The sequence below is a fragment of the Pseudonaja textilis genome, chromosome Z (assembly GCF_049901715.1).
Source record: "Pseudonaja textilis isolate UNSWEBS1 chromosome Z, rPseTex1.2, whole genome shotgun sequence".
In the NCBI taxonomy this organism is placed as follows: Eukaryota; Metazoa; Chordata; class Lepidosauria; order Squamata; family Elapidae; genus Pseudonaja; species Pseudonaja textilis.
This window is the reverse complement of record NC_142008.1, coordinates 72,266,384-72,292,685: the sequence shown is the minus strand read 5'-3', so window position 1 is coordinate 72,292,685 and position 26,302 is coordinate 72,266,384. Positions and strand designations below refer to the sequence as shown.

The window sequence follows — 26,302 nt, the reverse complement described above, 5'->3', positions numbered from 1 at the left end:
CTCAACCTATTTCAGGACAATCAACACAAGCTATGAAAAGAAAAACACTATCATATATAAAAAATATCTCAAAAACAGCGAACAGACAATTACAACAATATACATCAGTATTGCACACAAAGCAAAAAAGCCAACATCTCAGAAACCATTCAATCAAATTACAACCAAATAGCATTACTGTAGTGCACAAATTAACTAAAGACCTCCAAAATATCTTAAGTAAACCAAAAGACCCAGTAGCCAAGAAGAAAAGAACCAGAGTCATCTATAATACATAGTATAAGGATAGTACAATTATTAAGTAGGACAGGCAGGCAAAAGACCAGTAGAGCACATATATTACCACCAGCCAGCAATCAGAAGATAGATGAAAACTCCATAATCTCATAACACATGGACACATTCAACCATAGTTTCAAGTAGGTAACTATGAGCATCTTAGATTAAGCTAAATCTAAGAATTCCAGGAGTTTGGCATTTAGTCAAATCAGCCATCAATAAACACATAGAAATAGCATTATAGCTGTGATGCAAGTTCTTTATATATTGTACAAAAATATTTACAATAGTTTAGGTATATGTCTAAAATGTAAATGCACAAAAAGTTTCACTTTTTTTCAAAATATATTCATTTGACCAATACACAATGAAAATAACATATTCATTCAAGGTAACTGAATTAATTAAAATCAAAGTCTCATTTGAAAACTGCTTCCAAAGATGTCCATGTACTGAAATGGAGGTGCTTCTCAGGTACTCCTTCAGATCTTACAGATTGCCTAGAAATTTTCCATTTTTTTTAAGACAGGGAAGTCCAATATTATGGATAAATGAATTGATGGATACACTATCCATTCATGTAAGCATTCATTGCATCATTTCTTCTCCCTTCATTTGAATATCACTCTGCTGTCCATCATGTATAGATTAAAGGAAAGAATTTACAATTGCCTACCTTTCCCAGTTTAGCTGCAGAAACCTAGCTAAAAGAAAAACTGTCCACATACAAACTAGTAACCTTAAGAAAATTTCATTTATTCTTTAGTGGAAACTAGATCTAGGAGCTGAGCTCCTAAATATTTCTAATGCCAGTAAAGGTAAAGATTTCCCCTGTCCAGTCATGTCTGACTTTAGGGGACAGTACTCAGCCAAGGAGACCAGCACTGTCTGAAAACATTTTCTCTGATCATGTGGCCAACATGACTATATGCCGAAGGACCTGGAACACTAGTACATTCCCACCAAACTGTTATCTATTTTCTACTTGCATTTGGATGTTTTCGAACTGCTAAGTGGGCAGGAGCTGGGACAAATAACAGGAACTCACTAGTCGCACAGCACTCAGGTCTTGAACCTGGGCTGTCAGGAGCCAAATGCAGGATATTTCTAATGAGAAAAATCTATGGAAACTGAGTCTCATACTTTTGATGGGTGAGATTTATATCTGTGGATTTTTACATGATGCATTTATCACATCCTGGAGAATCTGCAATCACTTCTCAGTACCTGGCAAATCCCAATTTTAGTACGATTTTCACTCTGAATAAATAACTCACCATGTAAAATTCCCCAGGAAAAAGTCATGTGGAAATAAGTCTCCAATATCAAGGAAGGAAGGAAGGAAGGAAGGAAGGAAGGAAGGAAGGAAGGAAGGAAGGAAGGAAGGAAGGAAGGAAGAAAACAACTGAAAACAAAATGGAAGTACTAACAATCTATTCTCATACATAAAAGCAAGCCCAAGTTTGTAATCAGATCATTATAACCAACCAAAATACCTTACTGAGTTTTCCTGCTTTCAGATGCACCTCTCACATTCAATTATTAAGGAATACCTATAAAAACAGCATATGCCAAAACACAGTTGTAAAAAACTCTGATTTTTAACATATAGTCTCTTGAATCAATATAAAAACTCCAAACTTTCTCTTTACAAAATCAGTATTTTTTAGACATTAATTTTTGTATTACGCTATCTTGGCAAATTACTATTGACTCTCAATACCATTTTCCATTCCATCCCAAATCAGCAATTTGCTATGATATCTGCACTCCCAAAAGAATAATGCATTTTCATATTTTTGGCAGCTCATATTCAATAATGGTAACATAGATTTTGTAATATTCTTTGCTCCAATGTTTGTGCTAGTGAAACAAAAGGATTTTATTCTGACATGAAAGGTTTTCCACATATTGTATTACAATTCCTCCAAGTTTACTTTATCAACTTTTTATTTGTCTAAACTTTATTAACAAGTTCATCTGCTTCAACTAATTCAACTGCCTTCAGTCCATCATCATATTTTTTCTCTTTTCATCTATAAAATGCTACAATATCTTCCTAGAGTTTTAAATTGTTTTGTGCTTGCTACCATTCTTTCCCTTTAACATGTTGTACTACATCCAAATCACAAAGAAAATAAATTAAAAAGGTCAGCAAAGGAAATTTAAATACAGGTTTTGGAAGTGAAGCACACAAAAAAGTTTCTCCTTTTGTATATGTCAAAACTTAATTTGTTCTGTGCTGCAAATCCATGACTGTTGCCCAAATTATTCTGGTTGAAACAACAGCAAAGGGTGGTAGAGTTCTGAGAAGTCTTCAGCTCAACTCATGATTCATCTCCTTACTGACCAAGGTCCTGCTGGTTTCAATAAAGAGATTATGTGGAACATTTCACAGCCTGCTCATATGATGGGGGTGGAGTGTTGCAATAAGAAGGTGGAGGGGGATAAACTTGGTTCATTTGTGGAGACTTAGGTTGGACATGGTAACTCATAGCCGTAGGATTGATCATAATTCCTTCTGGATCTGTATAATAGGCCATTCCTGGCTGCTGGACTCCTGAAAAAGAGACATAATAGAAAATATCAGAAGTTGTTAATGTTACCATGTTTAAACAAGTAATCCTGGATGATCTTCAAGCTATTCACAAGATTTTTTATATTGTATAGTTTAGAGAACATTAAATATAAAAAATACCCCATCAGGATCATATTTCTGCAAACTGAAATAAGTGGGTCTTTTTTCTTGGTAACTTAGAAATGAGACAATGTCTACCTTCTTTTTGAGCTACTAATTGATATTCATGATTGTTGCACTTGCCAAATTATATCTACAAGCCTTGTTTCTATTCATTCCTCTTTCACCATTTTTTGAATCAGTCATCCAACTTAATATTTAACAAATTATCATATATGCTGTGGCAAAGCCTAGGTAACAGAATGTGAGACAGAACCAAGTTCAGTTCATAGAATATCTGAATAAACAGAAACCAGAATACTATAGAGAAAAGGCAGTCTTTGTTTTGAAATTAAAATGGATTTCTCAAAAACTCTTCAAGAATTCATTGGACAATTATCTGACACTTATATGGTAATTTGGCTCTATCCAGAAAACATTGCTGCAATGATTCCCCTCAGAAAAAGTAAGTGTTTTCAGATAAAGTTTTTATTTTACAGTTTCATTGTAACTTTTTATTGCTATGGTCTTAGATTTTATTGGGAAAATATAATTCTCTAATAATTTCATACTCTTTGTCCTATATATTTAAGCTCTTCTTTAAAAAGGGAGTACTACAAAAGATAGGATAGATCCACCATGACTTTTGACATTCAGAGAACCTCCTCTATGAAAGCATTCACCATCCTATATGATGTGATATGATGACTCCCTTCAAATCATTGAGGGTATAAATTCACCCCTTTCCCTTCATGATTTACAGATGTTCATGTAATTCTGAATTATAATCCACAGATTTGAAATCTGTAAGTAGGTAACATAACTGGGACTGGTATTTCTGGTGGCTTATTCTTCAGCAGTGGAAAGATATAGCTTCTATCACAGTAATGCAACAATTTGTGCTTGAATTTGAAGTATATAGTACATATAGTATATACTTAAAAAATCATTTCTTGTTCAAGGTATGGCCTCTTCAATTATATTTTTGTTTAGTACATGCTTACTACAATAACTACAAGGAGAAAAATAGATAAATGTGTTAAATTCCCTGTGTGTCATTGGAATCCTATGTGTGAGAGTATATTTACATTTTGAGTGGACTGGCTTGATAACTGAAGGAAACCATTTTTTATGTTTGAGTTTCTTAGAAATATTAGTGTTGTTTCTTTGATTACAAATAATAATAATTTTATTCCATGGAAAAAGCAATTTAAAACAGTTGTGCTTTTATCTTCTTTTTTATTAAAGAGCCATCCCAACCTGGCACACCATGTTAAGTCTGGTGTTTGAAATTGAAATTTCAATTTGAAAATTCCAGAACAATTTAGTTTCTTTCTTTTCTATTATTTTACCTACGGTATTTGTGGTCCCAGCAGTTCTTGCTTGCGGGCAATTTTTGCAGATATTTCAATGTAGTATTATAGCTACTTTGTCATGCTGTTGTTTATAGTTAGTCTATGTGATCTTGCAATAGCTTATTATGTGGTTTACTGTTTCTTCAGTTTCTTCATCGCATTCTGGCGATGTATTAAAAGAAATTTCTTAATAGCAAATTTCAAATAGCAAATCTGTCTGCTTTGGATGGACTCTCCTTTATTGGAGATGTGTAAGTTGAACAACTATGGTTTTAACTTGCATTGAGATAGCGTAGATGGCCTTCAAGCAGTTTTTAAAAACTTTTTACAAGTATGATCCTTTGGAGTCACATCATTCATTCATGGCACAAATTTTGCCTTGAAGTTGTACTTCTTCAACCTGCCTCTTAAGTCTTTTAAGATGTCTAACAGATTTCATAAAGTAATGCATTAGATTACCTTACGATCAAATCAGTGAGGGCCTGGCAGTAGTTACTGAAATAATTACTATATTATTGAGTTATAGATGTAAACAATGTAATCTCTAACCTGGTGTATTGGAATTAAGTGGTCGAGTGAATGACACATTATAAGTTGTTTCATCAACCAGTGGTGAAGGATACATCCGTCTTCGGATAAAGAAACCAGCTCCACAGCAAAGTAGAACTCCCATCATCAAAAGGAACCTGAGCAGAAAAAGAGAAACAGGTTAAAAAAACTTTAATTATGTACAAAATTTACTATATAATTAATTATTGATTCCAATACAAGTAATTAATCTGATGGTCAATAAATCTAAATGATTTATTGACCATCTTAATCTAGAGAAAATGTGGTGGGGGGAATTGACTATGCTTCAAGTTCCGTTTAGGCAGAGTATATAAATTTCAACTTGCTTAGCAAAAATATTTTGGTCCCTAGAGCTCTCCCAAGTTGGCCAAATATTTGAGCATTTTGGAGGTGAAAATATATTAAGAGTTTTTTCCACAAACTTTCCATGTCTCAAAGACCATCTGGGACAGAGGTGGGATTCAAATAATTTAACAACCAGTTCTCTTCCCTAATAATTTCTTCCAATAACCAGTTCACCATACTGCTCAGAAACTTAACAACCGGTTCTCCCGAAGTGGTGTGAACTGGCTGAATCCCACCACTGATCTGGGACAATGAAACTAATAATTTTTGCATGTTCACATAACAGCCATCTGGTCTAAACTTTGAGGACTGCTCAATCCCAAGTTGGTTTGAGGGAGAGGAAGACTGGGTGAAACCAGGCTCAATAGCAGTAACTGTGACACTTCCGGGTTGTAAGGCTTCGTCGACGGCAGGAATCCGCTTCTCTGCGGGTCCCTGCTGTGCTCGCCGTCAAGGTACCCCCGATCCAACTGGATTTGGGGGTTGTCGCTACCCTGAAGGGGCAGCGGAAGACAGAGGAGATCCGAGCAGGGGTCTGGGGACATCACACCCCCTCCCCAGCCGGCTAGACTCCTTTTCCGAGACGGATGAGCGGCTGTCTCGGCAGCCATGAAGGATTCTTCAACCGGACAAGTTTGTGCAGGAGGAAGACTTAGAAGGAGAAGTTTTCTTGGCTAAACCAGGACATGATGTTACTTTTAAAACACCCTGGAAACCTGACTTTGGATTGATACATTTGTTTCCAAAAGAATTTGTAACATCGGCGAAAGTGCTGAAGGAAAGCTCACTACCCCTCCCTACGGAGAAAGCAAAGGAGCACAGAAAAACCTGCTCTCTAAAGGTAAAAATAAGCTCTTTGTTATAAGTGGGAAGGAGGACTAAAAAAAAAAAAAACTTTTTTTCTAAACTTTGCTGGAGGAGACGCCTTGAAGATTTCAAGACCATTAATTAATGGAAATACGGCTTTTAAAATATATCTGGGATTTTGCCTCTGGAGAAAAAACTGTAAAGAGAAGAAGAGGAAAAAAGTTTTGCTTGTTTGGATTGTTTGATAACTCTGACATTTGGAAATTACTTCAAGATTGAAAGCATCTGGGTTGTTGTTGTTGTTGTTTTTTAAAAAGAACTTATAATGGTACCACCGGTTGATGAACTGAAAATGGAATATGAAAAATTAAAAGAAAGACAACAAAGTGGCAAGGATTCTTTGGGAGCTGCCTTCCACTTTTTAGAAATGGCGGTTTCTACGTACCAGCAAACACTGGAGGAAGGAGAAGGAGAAGAAGAAGAAGAAAAGGAAGAAGCCATCTTTAATGGACTAAAAAGTTTGATTAAGAAAGAAAATGGGAAGGAAGGAAGGAAAAGGAGAATTTAAGATTTAATAAAACAACCAAGAAAAAGAAAAATAGGATGAAAAGAAGGTACAATGTTAGAAAGCAACTGAAAATAGAATTACAACAGAGAGGAAACTTAAAAAGGGGAGAGGAGAGGAGGGGGCAAAAGACCAGATTGGAGAAGAAAGGGAGGGAAAAAGAAAAAAAAAGCCACGGGTTAGGACAAGATTTTTTTTTAAAAAAGTTTTTCTTTAGAGATGAAGGATGATAGATAGCTTATAATTAAAGAAGATTCTGCAAGAGTGCATAAGATAGTATTGTAGTATTTGTATTTGGAACAGTTTATTGGAATATTTAATGAAATATTAATGTTTAATAATGAGAACTAGAATTAGAATAGAAATTATATATTTAATTATACTATAAGTTTGTTATTCTTTCATTTTAAGATTTAATATGTAGAAGGTACTAAGCAGAATCAGAATGGAAATTATGTATTATTTTAAGTTTTATTTTAGGAGAAGGCGTCATACTTCAAAAAGCGATTACAGGGGAAATTTTTTGGTTAAAGGGAAGAGATACATAGATGTTTACTAAAGAACAGACAAAAGACATAAGTATAATGACTTTGAAATAAGATGAAATAAATAAAATATAATTAAGAGAGTGAAAAGATGGGAGAAGTTATATAGAAAATACAAAATGGTTAATAAGATATGAAGGGTATATAAGATGGGCATGAATTTGATTTAGGTCTGTCAAAAAAGATGTAACCTGGGGCCAAGTCACTTTTCAAAGAAGTTTTATGTTTTATGGAGAAATGTTTTATGGAGAAATGAAATTAAAGGGAGAGAAATTGGGAAAAGATATGTATAAATGATAACTAAGGAGGTTTTTTTTTTTTTCTCCAATGTTTTGCTTCAAGTGTGATAATGTGGAACCATGTTTTAAAGAATAATGCTTTGTTTGTCTTGTTGAAGTTTATGGGTAGTTCTTGGAAAGGAGGTTATATATGTTTTGTTTGTCTTGAAAAATCAATAAAACTTGTTTAAAAAAAAAATAGCAGTAACTGTGAGAGGGATATTGGAGTCTTAGTGGACAACCAGCTAAATATGAGCCAGCAGTGTGCAGCAGCAGTCAAACAAGCTAATGCAATCCTAAATTGTATTAACAGAGGGATACAATCAAGGGAGGTACTAATAACACTCTATAAATCCTTAGTAAGACCACACCTAGAGTACTGAATCCAGTTTTGTTCACCACATTATAAAAAAGATGTTGAGACTCTAGAAAAAGTACAGAGAAGAGCAACCAGGATGATTAGGGGACTGGAGACTAAAACACATGAAGAACAGTTACACGAACTGGGCTTGACTAGCCTAATGAAGAGAAGGACCAGGGGAGATATGATAACAGTCTTCCAATATTTGAGGGGCTGCCACAGAGAGGAAGGGATCAAGCTATTTTCTAAAGCGCCTCTAGGCCAGACAAGGAATAATGGATGGGAATTGAACAAGGAGAAATTTAACCTGGAAATAAGGAGAAACTTTCTGACAATGAGAACTATCAACCAATGGAACATATTGCCCTCAGAAGTTGTGGGAGTGCCATCACTTGAGACTTTCAAGATTGGACTGCCATCTGTCAGAAATGGTGTAAGGTCTCCTGCTTGGGCGGGGGATTGGACTAGATGACCTACAAGGTCCCTTCCAACTCTGATTATCTGTTATCTTCTGATCTTTAGGGAGTTAAAGACTGCATCTAAAAGAAAGAAGGGATGACCAGAGGGAGACTTCATGATGTGGAAAAGGTGCCTGCCTTAATGCTATTCACTCATTCTAAGATTGTACATGCATAAAAGTAAACTCTGACTCTTGTTCCAGATTTAATCTTCTATTCTTTTTATACCCATTTACTTCACTGGATACTATGGCCCACTTAACTGAATGAAGCTTACTTATATGAAGGCAGGTATAGGTTGTAAATCATCTGTCATAGTTAAATCATCTGTCATAGTTAGTAATACAGGAATTCTTATCTGACTGATTTAGGAAACATCAGATGGGGGAGTGCTGCCTTAGGCACTTGAATTCATTTTCATAGTAAATTAGCCACAAAGGTAGGCTTCATGGATATCACATTAACTTTGCTAGTTGCTTACCAACTTACCAGAAATACCATAGTCGCTGGATCGACAGACTTCTCACGCAACATCTTGAACCACAACAATCTTCATAGGATCGACATCTGAATAAAAAAGACATTTGGGGATAGCAATGGAAAAACTTTTTAAAAACTAAGAATTTTAGGAATTCTTAGAATTAAGAATTAGCAAGAAAGCAGAACCTCAGAATGCAGGAGTTCTGTTTCTTTGCTTTAACTGTGAACCTGATTGCTAGATAACAAATTCTGGAAGATCCACAGTTTTTCTTTAAAGAAATTTACATTCAGGACTGTTATTTGTGGGATTAGCTATCCAAAATCAAAAGGCTGCTCCTTAGAAACTAATTACAGTGCTAATTTGGACTTGTCAAGAAGTCACACCTACTCATCATCAACTACCACAGGTTCAAAGATAGACAATTATTTAGCTGTTGATACAACTGATTTTTGGCTTCATTCATATTCATGGGATTATACTTTGGTACACTAGGAAAGAAGAAAACAAAACTATCTACAATTTCACATGGACATAAAATAATATATTTTCAAAACTGGATATTTATATTGATGAAGTCAAGCCACAAAATATAGATAAAGAGATCACCAGTATCTGGCCATATTTATAAAATAAAATAAAAATTTTCATAGAAAAATATGGGAAAAAACAAAATAAATTAAAATAATCCATTATTCCATTTCTTAATTAACGGCATTAAACGTCATCCAGATGTTTATACTGGATTTGGCATTTTTGTTCACCTATCAAGTCCTTATCAAGAACCTGGGATAGGCAGATGTTGCTATTTAATAACATTAGAAATAACATATTTATATGGATATAAGCTGTTCCAAGTAAAGCTGCCTTTTGCAATTATTGGTCACTTTTTTCCTGTACTCAAATTATCCCTCCATTTAGTATCAGTTTAAATGGAAAGGAAAAATACATATTCCCAAACTTCATATAGTAAGTTGTTATGTTGTTGGTTTAGCACTACAGGAATTTCACTATAAATATTCCCCGGTGGAATCTTTTTTTTAGGCTATATGCCAGTGGAGAGATCTCAAAACCACCTTATATTGGTTTTGTAATAGGAATGTTTTTCTGCTCATGATATGGACAATGAAGTCTAAGGCTAGATAAAAAGAAGCACTGCCCAAAGTATTTAATTACAATAAAAAACCCTTCAGAAACATAGATTTACTGTGAAGCAACTATATGAAGAGCTATAAACCATGTGATATTTAGATGTTGTTTTCCGCAGACATTGTATATTTTTACCACCACCACTCTGATTTTCCCAACTTGCTATATAAGACCTGTGTGGGAGGAAAGGATCTTTATTTTTTCTTCTATAGTAGGTTATGAGGATCTGGCATGTCTGTGAGTGTGGGTACATGTGTATCATTCTGTTGCCTAACTTTGCTGCAAATAGCAGCAAAAAGAAAGGAAAAGAAATGCAAATCAGTATTCAACATTATGAGCAATTTAGTCCTCAGTGGCTCCCTACATATAAGCATGCCATTTCTAAGTTTCAAAAATCCAAATAATTTCAATATGACAATTTTTTTTCTCTTTCCTTCTCTTACACACGCACACGCACACACATCTGCATGTGCATGCACACACACGCGTACACACACAAAAAGACAGATATAACAGTTTTATTTGCCAGGGAAATGAATTGTAAAATTAAATGGCTGTGCTTATAGAAAATTATGTGTGCAATGCTGGACTTTGTAGAAGTAGACTAACTAAATTAAATAACTAAAATTAGAATATTTCAAGAGTGCCTTCAATTTCAAGATAAAACAAAAATAAAAGTAAATCAGCAAAATACCGGTTCCTGCAATATTGTCTGCAAACATGGACAGATTCTTCTGATTCAATCAGAACTTAGTGATATTTACAGCAGGGTTAATTTTTCAATATGCTGAAAAATGGCAACAAGGAAAACGCGTCAAGATCAAGAGGGTGCCATTAAATTATTCTGAGGTTCAAAATAGAAATTTCTCTCTCTTTTTCCCTACTCCCCCCCCTTTTTCTCAATAACCTGCATTGGCATAAAATAAAAAATAAAATAAAAGGAAAAAGATATGCTGGATATATTGTTACCATGAATTATTTATAAAGAAAATGAAAGGAGGATCTAAACAAACAAATAAACCAATGACTATTAATTGACCAATGACCAATATTAATGCCACCTTTAAACAGGAGCAAAAAGATGATTCCTGTTTTTCCCATTCTATTAGAATATATTTATTTGTTTATTTATTATAACAAATAATATTAATAAATATATTAATATAATAATATATTATTATTTATTTAGTTATTACAAATATTATACTGCCACACTCAGAAGCTCTGGGAACAAAACCTTTTTGAAATTATAATCTTTTTTTTATTATAAGTTTTTTATTTTCATACAATCATTCCATCTTCAGTTCAACAGTGTATTGTCTGGGTACAAACATCTTTGTTAAACAATAATCAAAATTATAACATTCTTCATTACATATTAATTCTGCATCTTTAACATAGTAATATCCACCTATTAATTATATTAATTAATTATACAATATTAATGTGGTAATATTCAACGTTAGTCATCATATTAACTTATCACTTTTAACACATCATCTTTATTTTGTTTACCTATTTCTAACTTCCATTTCTATTATTTAACTATTGATAGAATAAATCTCATACCATATAATATACAGATTGCTCTTTCTCTTGTATTGACAGTGTTAATTTATTCATTTCCTCACATTCTAGTATTTTCCGAATCACATTCTCATCTGTAGGTATCTCTTCATTCTTCCAACTTTGTGCAAATACAATTCTGGCTGCAGTCAATATATGAATAACTAAATATGCACTTTCCTTACTATATTCTTCGGGTAGAATCCCCAATAGTAATATTTCTGGTTTTAAATCAATATGTTGTTTTATCATTTTTTCTAACCATGTCTGTATTTTGGTCCAATATTTTTTTTGCTTTTGAACAGGTCCATCAAATATGATAGTATGACCCAGGTATCTGGTGACACTTCTGACATTTAGCCAATTTATCTTTAAACATCCTTGCTAGATGCACCGGCATGAAATGCCATCTATAAAACATCTTGTATAAGTTTTCTTTCTATGCAGTTGACATTGTTAATTTATAATTCCTATCCCACAGTTTTTGCCATTTATCTAGTTCAATTGTGTGACCAAATTTTTTTTGAAATTATAATCTTCAATAATTTACAATCATAAAACTCAACCAAAAGCACATAATCAATTAAAACAATATTTAAATTAAACAAAAATTGCTTAAACTAAGGTTTAAGCAAAGATGAAACAATAGCCTAGCTAATTAATGCATTCAGTTCTATGCACGCCTACAAGCAACTAACATAGAATGTTCTTTAGAGGAGTGCCATTGAAAACGCTTTTCTCTTCATCCAGAGGGTAAATACAAGGAGAAAAAGAAATAAACCTAGAGAAGATCAAAAAGTACTGGCCATTTGTATGACTCATCCTCTCTTACCAGTTCCAGAGGTGCTAAACAGAACTACTTTGAAGACACAAATAAACCAGGTAGATGATTCGCATACAAATTGAGAAAGGAGAAAGAATCAAGGAAAATATTGCAATTAACAGATGACCAAGGCCAAGTTTGCTATGGTAGTAAAGAGAAGAAGGAAATCATTCAAGACTTCTATGGGAAACTATATATGCAAGAGAATATTGATGAGGAAAGAGTTAAACAGTACTTACAGAATGCTAATTTACCTCAGATACCTAAAGAGATTAAAACAATGTTAGAAAGCAATATAATGATGATGGAGTTAACTGAAGCACTCAAGAAGCAAAATAATGGAAAGGCATCAGGCCCAGATGGACTTCCAGCAGAATTTTACAAAACATTACAAGAATCGTTGAATTTTCCATTGCTAGAAGTTATGAATGAAGTTATGTTAAAGAAGGTACTTAAATCATGGTCAGAAGCCTATATTACACTTATTCCAAAAGAGGAGGCCAATCTATTACAAATTAAGAACTATAGACCTATTTCTCTACTAAATGCAGATTATAAAATCTTTGCTTCAATATTGGCAGAAAGACTTAAAAAATATCTAAATAATTTTATTCATCTTGATCAAAATGGATTTCTACCAAAGAGACAAATTAAAGATAATATGAGAGTAATCTTGGAAATATGAGAGTAATCTTGGACACCTTGGAATACTACGAGGCACATCCTGAAAAACAAATGGCTCTGATATTTCTAGATGCACAGAAGTCATTTGATAATGTGAATTGGCAATTCATGTTATTACTGTTGGAACAGATGGGCTTTGCTAGAAAATTTATTCAAGCAATAGAAGCTATATACTACAAGCAAATGGCAAAGGTAATGATAGAGGGAGAACTGGCAGACTCTATCAATATAAGAAAAGGAACAAGACAAGGGTGCCCACTATCACCTTTGTTGTTTGTGTTAACTTTGGAAGTGCTAAACAGAAATATTAGAGATGAAAAGAATATAAAAGGAATGAAATCAAAAAGGAAGAATTTAAGCTGCAAGCATTTGCAGATGATCTGGTTTTCATCTTAGAAGACCCTCTAGAAACAGCACCAAAATTGATAGAAAAGATAGAGACATATGGAAAGGTGGCTGGTTTGAAAATAAATAAAGATAAGACAAAGATCTTGACAAAGAATATGCTATTAAGACAAAAGGAAGAACTGGCAGACCTATTGAAAATTCAGGTCACAAATAAGATCAAGTACTTGGGGATATATTTGACAGCAAGATGAAGTACACTAAAGGAGAATAATTATATCAAACTTAAACAGCAGATAGCACTAGATCTGGCGAAATGGGAAAATTTACAACTGTCACTAATAGGGAGAATATCAACAATCAAGATGAATATATTACCCAGAATTTTATATTTGTTTCAAACAATTCCAATTAGGCTTGGAAAAGATTACTTTGAAGATTTAAATAAAATTGTGTTGAAATATATATGGCAAGGTAAGAAAGCGAGAATAAAGTTAAAACTTTTGCAAGATGCTAGAACCCACAAATCTGATGTGGGTTAAGGAATGGATGAACACTAAGAAATACTAGATTGTTGACATTAGAAGGAGATGAATTGTTGTTGGGGTGGCATGCTTTTTTATGGTATAAAGGAACTAAAACACAGGCGTATTTTAGAAGACATATATGGGAGTCTCTGTGGTTAAACTGGGAGACTCCAGTTAAAAGACAATGTTATTTGAAAATTCCAGTCTGGCTATCGACTATTGAAGCATTTTCTTATCCTATAATATACAAAAAGCAACAAACAGTTAAATATGGTGAAATATTGAATGAAAAGGGTGAACTCAAATCTATACAAAAACTAGAGGAACAAGGTATAAAGACGAATTGGTTTTCATATGCGCAAATACATTCGAAGTATGATAAAGATTCTAAAATGGAAGGTTTCTATGATAAACTGACTGATTTAGATAAGATTTTTTACAGGTACTGATGAAAGGGTGATTAAAAAATTGTATGGATATTTATTAGAAATTAAATTAGAAGAACAAGTTAAAGAAACTATGGATGCTTGGGGGAAGAATTTTGGATACGGTATTGATTTAGAGAAATGGCAAAAACTGTGATCTCAAAATTATAAAATGACAATGTCAACAGCATATAAAGAAAATTTGCATAAGATGTTTTACAGGTGGCATTTCCCCCTGACAAGAATAGCAAGAATGTTCAAGAATAAATCCAAAAAATGTTGGAAATGTCATCAGACACCTGGCTCATATTACCATATGTGGTGGACTTGTGCGGATGCTAAAAAATACTGGACTAAAAAATACTGGACTAAAATCCACATGTGGTTGGAAAAAATGACAAAAAAACATATAGACTTGAAACCAGAGATATTTTTATTGGGAATTTTACCCGAAATATATAGTAAAGACTTGAAAAATCTGATTGTAAATGTATTAATAGCGGCTAGGATTGTATTTGTCAAAAACTGGAAAAATAAGAAAACACCATCACAGGAGGAAATCATTAAGAAAATATTGGAATGTGCTGAAATGAGTAGATTGACATTTGAAATTAGAGAACAAGAGGATAAACAATTTTATAAAATTCGGGATCTATTCTATCAATGGTTAGACAATAAAATATAGTAATGAAATATGTAGACTTTTAGAAAATAATAAATATATAAAGATGTACTTCTTTCTTATTATATCTACAAATGATTTTAGGATAGATTTGGGATGGTAATATGAACTGTTATAAAACAAACTAAGTAAATTATGATTATCTTGTAAAACATGAATAACAGTATAGTCAAATGATTGATTAATAATGATACTAAGGTATTTAGTTTTTGTTTGAAAATACGAGATTATATGCAATGTAATTGTAATTGAAGACTACAAAATGGAAGCACAAAACAATTTGTAAACCAACCGGCACACTGTATGTATACATATGGAAGATGGCTTGATGTTTTTATGTTTTGTTTGTTTATGTTTGTTTTTAAAAACCAATAAAACTTTTTAAAAAATTGCTTAAACTAAGGTTTAAGCAAAGATGAAACAATAGCCTAACTAATTAATGCATTCAGTTCTATGCACACCTACAAGCAACTAACATAGAATGTTCTTTAGAGGAGTGCCATTGAAAATGCTTGTCTCTTCATCCAGAGGGTAAATACAAGGAGAAAAAGAAATAAACCTAGAGAAGATCAAAAAGTACTGGCCATTTGTATGACTCATCCTCTCTTACCAGTTCCAATTGGAACTGGCCAACTGGAAGTGTTTCATCCCTCAGGCAATCCAAAAAAGTACAGTTTTTGATAGTATCAAATGCCACAGGAGCACTTCCTCCATCCATGATCTCATGATGAAGACATCCACTAGACTGACCAGTGCAGTTTACATTCCACATGTTGGTCTGATAGCTGACCAAATGATATCAAAACAATTTGCTCTATCCATGATTCTTTATAGCAGATGCACTATAATCTTATCCAAAATTACCCAAAGATAGAGACTGGAGATGGAGCAAATGTTGTTAAACAAAAATAACGCTTAAACATAAAATAAATTTGCAAAATGCCCCATATTTTTCAGTATCAAGGTGTACCAAACTAAGTCATCTCTCTAATATATTAGAACAAGATATTCATTATTTTAAAACAAACAAAAATTATTTATCTTTTTTTGTTGTTTCAAGTTTTTATTTTATAACATATAGAAATTCCAATTTCAACTGAACAGTGTGTTGGTACAAATATTTTTAGGAATTAATAATCAAAATGTTTACAACAATATTCATTAATATTGTTGATTACTAATTATAGTAGTGTCAATAATAGTAATAACAATATTATTTGCTTAACCAATTCAATATACCTTCCTTATATCACTGATCCTATCCATCTATTTCCCTGTATCTAGCTCCTTTTTTTTTCAGCTAGCCATTGATAAAATAAACCCCAAGTCAGAAAGTATTCAGTTTCCTTCTTTTCCTTGATTATCAGTGTTAGCCTATCCATGTCTTCACATTCTAATATTTTTTTAATCAGATTTTCATCTGTTGGGATCTCTTCACTTTTCCATTGTTGTGCAAACACAATTCTAGCTGCAGTCAATACATGTAGAATCAAATATGCATTCTCTTCGTTATACTGATCCGGCAAAATGCCCAACAAAAATATCTCTGGTTTCCTCATGATAAATTGCTTCTATTGCTTGGATAAATCTTCTAGCAAAACCCGTCTGTTCCAGTAAGAGTAACATAAATCTCCAATTCACATTGTCAAATGCCTTTTGGGCATCTAAAAATATCAAAGCCATTTGCTTTTCAGGATGTGCCTCATAATATTCCAAAGTGTCCAAAATTACTCTCATATTGTCTCTTTGGCAGGAATCCATTTTGATCTGGATGAATAAAATTATTCAAATATTTTTTAAGTTTTTTAAGTCTTTCTGCTAATATCGAAGCAAAAATTTTATAGTCTGCATTTAATAAAGAAATCGATCTATAGTTCTTAATTTGCAGTGGGTCAGCCTCCTCTTTTGGAATAAGTGTAATATAAGCCTCTGACCATGTTTTAGGTATCATCTTCTTTGACATAGCTTCATTCATAACATCTAAAAGTGGAATGCTCAATGATTCCTGTAATATTTTGTAGAATTCTGCAGGCAGCCCATCTGGACCTGGTGCTTTCCCATTGTTTTGTTTCTTAAGTGCTTGACTTAGTTCCATCATTGTTATATTACTTTCTAACATTTCTTCAGTCTCTTTAGATATTTTAGGTAAGTTTGCATTCTGCAAGTACTGTTTAATTTTTTCCTCATCAATATTCTCTTTCTTGTATAGTTGTCCATAAAAGTCTCGAATAATTTCCTTTTTCTCTTTATTGTCATAACAAACTTGACCTTGACCTTAATCATCTATTAACTGCGATATTTTCCTCGACTCTTTCTCCTTTCTCAGCTTATATGCTAGCCATCTACCTGGCTTATTTGCATCTTCAAAGTAGTTCTGTTTAGCATTCCTAATCTTCTGTGCCAGTTCTTCTTTCTCTAATAAATCCATTTTATGTTTAGTTATATCCAGTTTCAATTTAATGTCTTTTTTCTGTGGCATATTTCTGTAGTTCTTTTTCAAGTCTTTTGTGCTCGTCTTCCAGGGCTTTAGTGGCTTGCCTTTTCCTAATATTCTTTTTTCTTATGTAATCTATTATCAAACCTCTCGCATATGCCTTCATTGTGTCCCAAACATTCTGCGCTGAAGTATCTTCTTTTCTATTTTCTTTAAAGAAAAAGGCAAGTTCTTTCTCAAACCATTGTATAAAGTCCTTCTCCTTTAAAATAGTATTATTTAACATCCATCTCGATCTTTTTTTTTGGCCCTTCCATTTAATTGTCAATGGGTTGTGATCTGCCCAAGTACTTGCTTCAATGTTTATTTCTTGAATACTAGATATTAATTCTGTTGAAATCCAGATCATATCTAATCTGGACCATGATAAGTGTCTATTTGAATAAAAAGTATATTGTTTGGTTTTAGCATTTCTTTCTCTCCATATATCTTTTAAAATTAATTCGTCTGTCATTTTAAAAAAGGATTTAGGAAGTATCTTTCTGTTGTGCTTTGCTGTTGTTGCTATATAGTCCAATTTATTGTCCACAATTCCATTAAAGTCTCCCATCATAATTATATTAGCATAGTCCAGTCCAGTTATTTTCATATGTAATTTTTTATAAAATTCTTCTTGTTTATCATTCGGGGCGTAAATTGCAGTCAAAAGTATTTTTATATTATTATCCATCATTTCCACCATTAATATTCTTCCATCTTCATCAGTGTAGATCAATTTTGCGGGGATGGCCTCTTTAATATATAAAACCACTCCTCTTTTCTTACATTGAGTCAAAGAAGTAAATAATTTCCCTAATTTTGGCTGTACTAACAATTGTTCATGTTGTTTTTTAATATGTACTTCTTGTAAGCAAATTATATCAAACTTTAATTTCCCTAATTTATGAAAAATCTTCCTTCTCTTAACAGCTGAGTTCAATCCGTTTATGTTCATTGTAATCAATTTTTTCTCTTCCATGATGATATTTTATATTTAGATTTGGCAGGTCTCATACATCTTGGTTCACGTTGGTCTTTGATATCCACCTGTCCACCTATTACGCCTTCTTCTTTTTCAATCTCCATTTGTTCCTCTTCGGATTTAGTTAATAAGACCTCTTTTTCTGCCTCTTCCTCTCTCCTTCCAAAAAATTCTGCGTAGAAGAGTTGTGCTTTCTCAATTGAATCAATTCTATATCTCTGTTCTTGCCATATAAACATCAGTCCTTCTGGGATCAGCCATCTGTAATTCACCTCCTTTTTCAATAACACTTTGGTCAGAAATCAATATTCTCCTCTCATCTCTCTCACTCTTCTAGGTATTTGTTTTAGGACCAAGATTTCTTTACCTAATTTATCATGAGCAAACTGCAAAGGTAATGATAGAGGGAGAATTTACAGAGTCTATTAACATAAGAAAAGGCACAAGACAAGGATGTCCCCTTTCAACCTTGCTATTTGTATTGACTCTGGAAGTGTTGAATAGAAATATTAGAGAAGATAAAACTATAAAAGGAATGAAAATCAAAAAGGAAGAATTTAAATTACAAGCCTTTGCAGATGACTTAGTTTTTATTTTGGAAGATCCTACAGAAACAGCTTCGAAGCTACTGGAAAAGATAGAGACATATGGTGAGGCGGCTGGTCTGAAAATAAATAAAGATAAAACAAAGATTTTGTCAAAGAATATGCTACTAAGACAAAGAGAAGAATTGGCAGATCTGTTGAAAATCCAAGTTACGAACAAGGTTAAGTATTTGGGGATATATTTGACACCAAGATGTAGTTCATTAAAAGAGAACAATTATATTAAACTTAAACAACAGATAGTCCTAGATCTGAAGAAATGGGAAAACTTACAACTGTCATTAATAGGGAGGATCTCAACAATCAAGATGAATATTCTACCCAGAATCTTATTTTTGTTTCAAACAATACCAATTAGGCTTGGAAAAGACTATTTTGAGGACCTAAATAAAATTGTGTTGAAGTATATATGGCAAGGTAAGAAAGCGAGGATAAAGCTAAAGCTTTTGCAAGATGCTAGAACTAGAGGAGGGTTTGGCCTGCCTAATTGGGAGTAGTACTATCAAGCTGCAAATTTGATGTGGGTTAAGGAATGGATAACATTAAGGAAGACTAGATTGTTGACACTAGAAGGTCATGATTTGTTGTTGGGTGGCATGCTTTTCTATGGTACAAGGGAACCAAAACACAGGGCTATTTTAGAAGACATTATATACGGGAGTCTTTGTGGCTAAATTGGGAGAAGATAAAAAAACAATGTTATTTGAAAATTCCAGTTTGATTATCGACGATAGAAGCATTTTCTTATCCTATAATTTATAAGAAGGAACAAACAGTTAGATATGGGGAATTACTAGATGAAAAGGGTGAACTTAAATCGATACAAAATTTAGAGGAACAAGGTATAAAGATGAATTGGTTTTCATATGTGCAAATACACTCAAGGTATGATGAAGATTCCAAAACAGAGGGATTTTATGATAAACAGACTGATTTAGATAAGATTTTGACAGGTACTGATGAAAAGGTGATTAATATGCTGTTTGTATATAAATATGGGAGAGCTGATGTTTTTATGTTTTGTCTGTTTGTTTGTATGTTAAAAAACAATAAAAATTTAAAAAAAAAACTGCATGGTTACTTATTGGGAATTAAGCTAGAGGAAGAACAAGTTAAAGAAACTATGATTGCTTGGGGGAGGAATTTTGGATATGGGATAGACTTAGAGAAATGGCAGAAATTATGGTTGCAAAATTATAAAATGACAATGTCTACAGCTTATAAAGAAAATTTGTATAAGATGTTTTACAGGTGGCATTTTCCCCCGACAAGGATAGCAAGAATGTTTAAGAACAAATCGGAAAAATGTTGGAAATGTCATCAGATACCTGGTTCATATTACCATATGTGGTGGACTTGTGAGGACGCTAGAAAATATTGGACTAAAATCCGCATGTGGTTGGAAAAAATGACAAAGAAACATATAGATTTGAAACTGGAGCTTTTCTTATTGGGAATCCTACCAGATGTATATAGTAAAGATTTGAAATATTTGATTGTAAATGTATTAACTGCGGCTAGGATTGTATTTGCAAAAAATTGGAAAAATGAGAAAATTCCATTGCAGGAAGAAATTATTAAGAAAATATTGGAATGTGCTGAGATGAGTAGATTGACATTTGAAATTAGAGAGCAAGAAGATAAACAATTTTATACAATTTGGGACCTTTTCTATCAATGGTTGGACGATGAAATACAAAAATAGAATATTTAGAATGTTAGGTAATAAGGAATATTATTGCCTTTTTTTCTTTTTTCTTTTGCTATTTGACATTACATTTATAAAGTGTTTTTTTTTTCTTTTTTTTTAGGATAGAATTGGTATGATTATATGATTTGTTATAGAATAAATTACTTAAATTATAGTTATCTCATAAGGCATGAATGAATAAAAGTATAGTCAAATGATTTTTTTTTTTAATAATGATATGAGGATATATAAGTTTGGATTGATAATAAGAGTTATTATGTAATGTAATTGTAATTGTGACTACGAAATGAATGCACAAAACTGATGAACCAACCGACACACTGTTTGCATATAAGTATGGAAGAGAGCTGATGCTTTTATGTTTTGTCTGTTTTGTTTGTATGTTAAAAAACCAATAAAATTGTTTTTTAAAAAATAAAAAATAAAAAAAATATCTCTGGTTTCAAGTCAATAAGCTGTTTTATCATTTTTTTTCCAGCTACGAATGGATTTTTGTCCATTATTTTTTCGCTTTTTGACATGTCCACCACATATGATAATACGAGCCAGGTGTCTCGTGGCATTTCCAATATTTTGCAGACTTATCCTTAAACATCTTTGCTAATCTTGATGGTGGAAAATGCCATTTCTAAAGCATTTTATAAAGATTTTCTTCATATGCAATAGACATTGTTAATTTATAATTTCTTTCCCATAGTTTCTGCTACTTTTCTAGCTCAAATGGATAGCCAAATTTTTTAGCTCATACTATCACTGTCTCTTTTACTTGTTTATCTTCCATCTTAATATTTAATAAATAGCTATATAATTTATTTATTATTTTTTCATCTGTCCATGTTAACAACTGAGCTATTTCTGTTAGTTCTTTATGGAAACCATACATTTTGACACCCTTCTCATATCTAGATTGTATCTGCAAATATGACCACCATGTTATCTCAATTCCTTGATCATTCAATTCCTGTTTGATTTTAAGTTCCCCCTTTTCACTCAGAATATCTTAATATCTGGTAATATTTTCCATATCAATAACATTTGGGTAGATCAATGCCTCCATTGTGGAGAGCCAGACCAGTATTTTCAAATAGTGGTGTTCTTTAATTTTCTTCCATACTGATAATAATGGATTTCTAATATAATGTCTATGGAAATAGCTATGTATTTTATTTTTTCAATACCATAAAAAAACATGCCAACTTAGCTGGAGATCATGTGCCTCCAAGGTAATAGTCTTTTTTTCCTCAAGCCAATCCATTCTTTCATCCAATCTGATAGCTTAAGACCCCCTCTTTTAGAATCTTGCAACATTTTCAAACTTATCCTTGCTTTTTTCTCTTGCCAAATAAAATTTAATATTGTTTTGTTTAATGCCTTAAAGTAATTTTTGTCCAATTTTATTGGTATTGTTTGAAATAAATATTATAATATTGGCAAGATACTCATTTTTATAGTGGCTATTCTTCCCATCAATGACCATTGCAGATTTTTCCACTTCTCCAAATCCATTTTAATTTGTTGCATCAATTTATAATTATCTTCTTTAATCGTTACACATCTTGCCATTAATTGAATTCCTAAATATTGAACTTTCTTAACAATCTATATGTCTATTTTCCCCATTAATTCTTTTTTGGTGTATCTGTAATTTTTTAGCTAATATTTTAGTTTTGTCTTTATTTTCAGTTCTGCAACTTCCCCACATTCTTCTGTTTTTTAAATTAAGTCCAGTTTCTTGTGGATCCTCTAGAATGAAAACCAAACCATCTGCAAATGCCTGTAACTTCTACTCTTCCTTTCTTATCGCCATACCTTTAATTTCTTTATCTTGTCTAATATTTCTATTTAATACTTCCAATGTTAATATAAATAATAAAGGGGATAAAGGACATCCTTGCCTTGTGCCTTTTTATGTTATAATTCTCTGTCATATCTCCATTTACCATCACATTTGCCTTTTGCTTATGATATGTTGCCTTAATCATGTTAATAAATCTCTCACCAAAGTCCATAAATTTTAGTTGTAACAACATAAATTGCCAGTTTACATTATCAAATGTTTTCTGCACATCCAGAAAAACCAACGTCATTTCTTTTCCAGATGCGCTTCATAATATTGCGATGAAGGTGGGATTGTCACCCTCGAGGCATTAGGCGAGCTTGAAGTCCTCCTGTGAGGCAACCAAAAGAGCTGATCACTGTGGCAGAGAAAGACAAACAAGCCAGAAGGGCATACAAAAAGAGCAAAGTCACGCTGAGGGAGCTCAATAAAGTCCACCAACCACCTGCCTAAGGATCAAGGGTTCTGTGAAGCTGTTCAGAATGGCAGCGTTAAATTCATTCACGCCATTTGATGCATCCACAGAGACTTTGGAGTCATATATTGAGCGTTTTGACTGTTTCCTAGAGGCAAATGATCTGGTGGATTTGACAGGCAGCCGGCGAAAGGCGCTGTTTCTAAATTTCTGTGGCAAACAAATGTTTGACGCAGCCAGATCTCTGTTAGCACCTCAGCCCCTGAATTCTGTCAACTGGGAGGCGTTAATAGCAAAGCTTAAGAACCATTACGCTCCAACTCTCACAAATTGCCCAAAGGCATGCATTTCACCGGCATGAGCAAGCTGAGGTGGAATCTGTCAATCAATTTATGGCGGGTCTCTGAACAGCTGCCCTCCATTGCGAGTTCAAAGAGCTGGATGATGCCTTGCTGGATCGATTAGTTTGTAGGCTGAGAGACCTCCTAATCCAGCGCAGACCACTAGCAAAGCCTGACCTGATGCTACAATCAGCATTGGACGAAGCCTGCACTGCGGAGCTATCCAACAAGTCGACAGTAGAGATTCATGGTGCAAGCAGCCCAGCCTCGGGGAGAAAAACTTTAGTTGTCCACCAAGAAGAGGTTACAGAGGAAGACGTCGATCTATCAGGGGATGACAACATCCACTGTCTTAAGACTGTGTCAGGTAATAAATGGCAATCCACAAAAACAGCCCAGGCACAATCCTACATAGGGTGCGGAGGGAAGTATCCGTGAGCAGCCTGCACAGATTTAAAATGCAAACTGTCAGCATTGCAGGAAGAGAGGCCATTTAGCTAGGCCATTTAGCTAGGATGTGCAAAGCTATCCTGCCTGATGACAGAGTCCAGGCAAAATAAGGGCAAATGAAGGGGACCCTAGAAAAGTTCCTAGGTTGGGGGAAGAGTGTTTCACCATCCAAAGGGATAATTGCCACATCAACCCCAGAGTAGGGCAAACAAACTTATCACTAAAGAATTTTTTTTTCTTTCAGTGAAAATTGAAGGACAGGATTGTCAAATGGAGGTTGACACAGGATCTTCTTTGTTATTAGTAAGTTGGAGCACAGTCAAAAGATTGTACCCAAAATGGTAAAGAAAAGATTAAGACCCTGTTCCCTCACCTTAAGAGACTATCAAGGGAATACAATTCCCATTTTGGGCCTCACTAAAGTGACAGCAGCTTTCAAACAATTCAAAGGCCGTCTCCCACTAATAGTTGTGGAAAGGGCATTGCCAAGCTTACTGAGCCTTGACTTATTCAAAACCCTAGCTCTGGCCATAAGTGGAGTGCATGCCACAAATGGCCAAAGCACAGACCCCATAGACACACTGGCAAAGGAATTTGCTAGTGTTTTTGACAATGACCTAGGTAAATATACTGGTAAACCTATTTCACTGAATTTAGACCCTACAGTTATTCCTAGGAGATTGAAAGCCAGGAGAGTGCCCTTCGCACTCTGCCCAAAAATCAATGCTGAACTCAATAAGCTTATATCATAAGGGGTACTACAGCCAATAGATCATGCTCCCTGGGAGACCCCAATTGTCATGCCACTCAAGGCTGATGGATCAATCAGGGTGTGCGCAGATTATAAGGCAACCCTTATAGGCAGTGGCCCCCAACCCTTTTTGAACCAGGGACCGGTTTCACGATTATTTATTCTTCCACGGACCGGTACCTGAGTAACATGAGACTCCACCGCCATCAGGGTGGCTCTTCGTTTGAAGCCGCCCCCCCTTCGACGAAACTAAGGTGCGAGCACCCAAACTCCGCTTTCCAACTGAAAACCCGGAAGCAACCGAAAACCCGGAAGCGCCGTCGAAACAAGATGGTGGCGCCCAAGCTTTGCAGCCCGGTAAAAAATGATCCACAGACCGGTACCGGTCCAGGGACCGGTGGTTGGGGACCCCTGCTTATAGGCATTACAGTAAAGCACGTACCCAGTGCCTGCGGTGCAACATCTGTTGCATTCACTGGGTAACAGAAATTTTTTTGCAAAGCTTGACATGGCTCAAGTGTATCAACAGCTGCCGGTGGACTCAGCCACCGCAGAAGCCCAGGCCATAGTAACACATAGAGGGGCATTCAGATGCAAAAAGCTACAATTTGGCATTGGTGCTACCCCTGGGATATTCCAGTCCCTAATGGAACGACTCTTGCAAGGCATCCTTGGAATCGTTCCATACTTTGATGAGATTATTGTGTCAGCAAGAGATTAAAAGTCACTTTTAAACAGTCTAAGGGAAGTTTTTAAGAGATTCCAGGCCACAGGTTTGAAACTAAAAAAGAGCAAGTGACATTTGGGCGTACCTAAGGTGGAGTTCCTGGGGTTCCTGATCGATGCTGTTGGAATTCATCCCATGACTGCTAAGGTCAAGGCCATAAAAAATGCTCCCACTCCAAACAACAAAACTGAACTGCAGGCTTTCCTAGGCCTCCTGAATTTCTACACCATTTTCATTCCTCACAAGGCATCAGTAGCTGAACCCCTACACAGACTTTTAGACCAAAAATCTCCTTGGGACTGGGGCAAAAAAGAGGCTAACTCTTTTAAAGCTGTGAAGGACTTGTTAACTTCAGACTCTGTTCTCATACAGTTCAACGAATGTTTACAATTAGTGTTGGCATGCGATGCTTCTGCAAATGGAATAGGGGCAGTTTTGAGTCATAGACTGCCTAATGGCTCTGAGGTCCCAGTACGAAGCATCCCACTTGCTGTGAACCATTCAGGAGGTATTCCTTTGTAATTCCTCTCAGATCTCCTACGTATTATATGTTCCTGTGTGTCTGTTATAAGTCTCTCTTCTTCTATATCTTCTATATTTACATGCTCTGTGTCTTCTCTTTTTATCTCAGATCTATCCTCTTCTATCCAGTTATCTGTATCTGACCTGGTTTCTTGTCTCTCCTTCCCTGTCTCACTATCTGGTAAACTAGGACTACTCGTTGGCATGAACACTTTCATGATTCGCATGTACATTATTTCAATTATTCTGCTCTGCAAAACTAGCAGATCCTGAAAAAACTACCTGTTTGGTACCATCTGAAAATCTGTACCCTTTTGTTCCTGGCTCATACCCAATGAACCTTAACTTCCTGTCTTTACACTGTCCTTTTCTCCTGGTACCTTTTGGAATATGTACCCAGGCATAGCTGCCAAATGTCCGTAAATAGGCTAATGAGGGTTTTCTACCATGTAAGATAAAATATGGTGTTTCTTGTATTGCCACACTCCAAAACCTGTTATTAATATAATTTGATGTCCTCATGGCTTCCCCCCAGTATACTTTACTCATGCCTGCATCAGCAAGCAATG

General features: G+C 34.3%; 1 protein-coding gene across 2 annotated transcripts in view; it reads right to left on the bottom strand.

Moving 5' to 3' along the window:
• Window positions 1-524: 524 nt before the first annotated feature.
• Window positions 525-26,302, bottom strand: part of VOPP1 (VOPP1 WW domain binding protein) — a 60,478-nt gene continuing 34,700 nt past the window's right edge. For both annotated transcript variants that reach the window (XM_026702289.2, XM_087915442.1), the window contains exons 3-5: window positions 8,730-8,807; window positions 4,861-4,997; window positions 525-2,839 (exon numbers count right to left, since the gene is read on the bottom strand). In XM_026702289.2, the coding sequence (XP_026558074.1) occupies window positions 2,658-2,839; window positions 4,861-4,997; window positions 8,730-8,807 (397 nt within the window). In that variant the 3' untranslated portion in view covers window positions 525-2,657. The remainder of the gene's footprint in view (window positions 2,840-4,860; window positions 4,998-8,729; window positions 8,808-26,302) is intronic.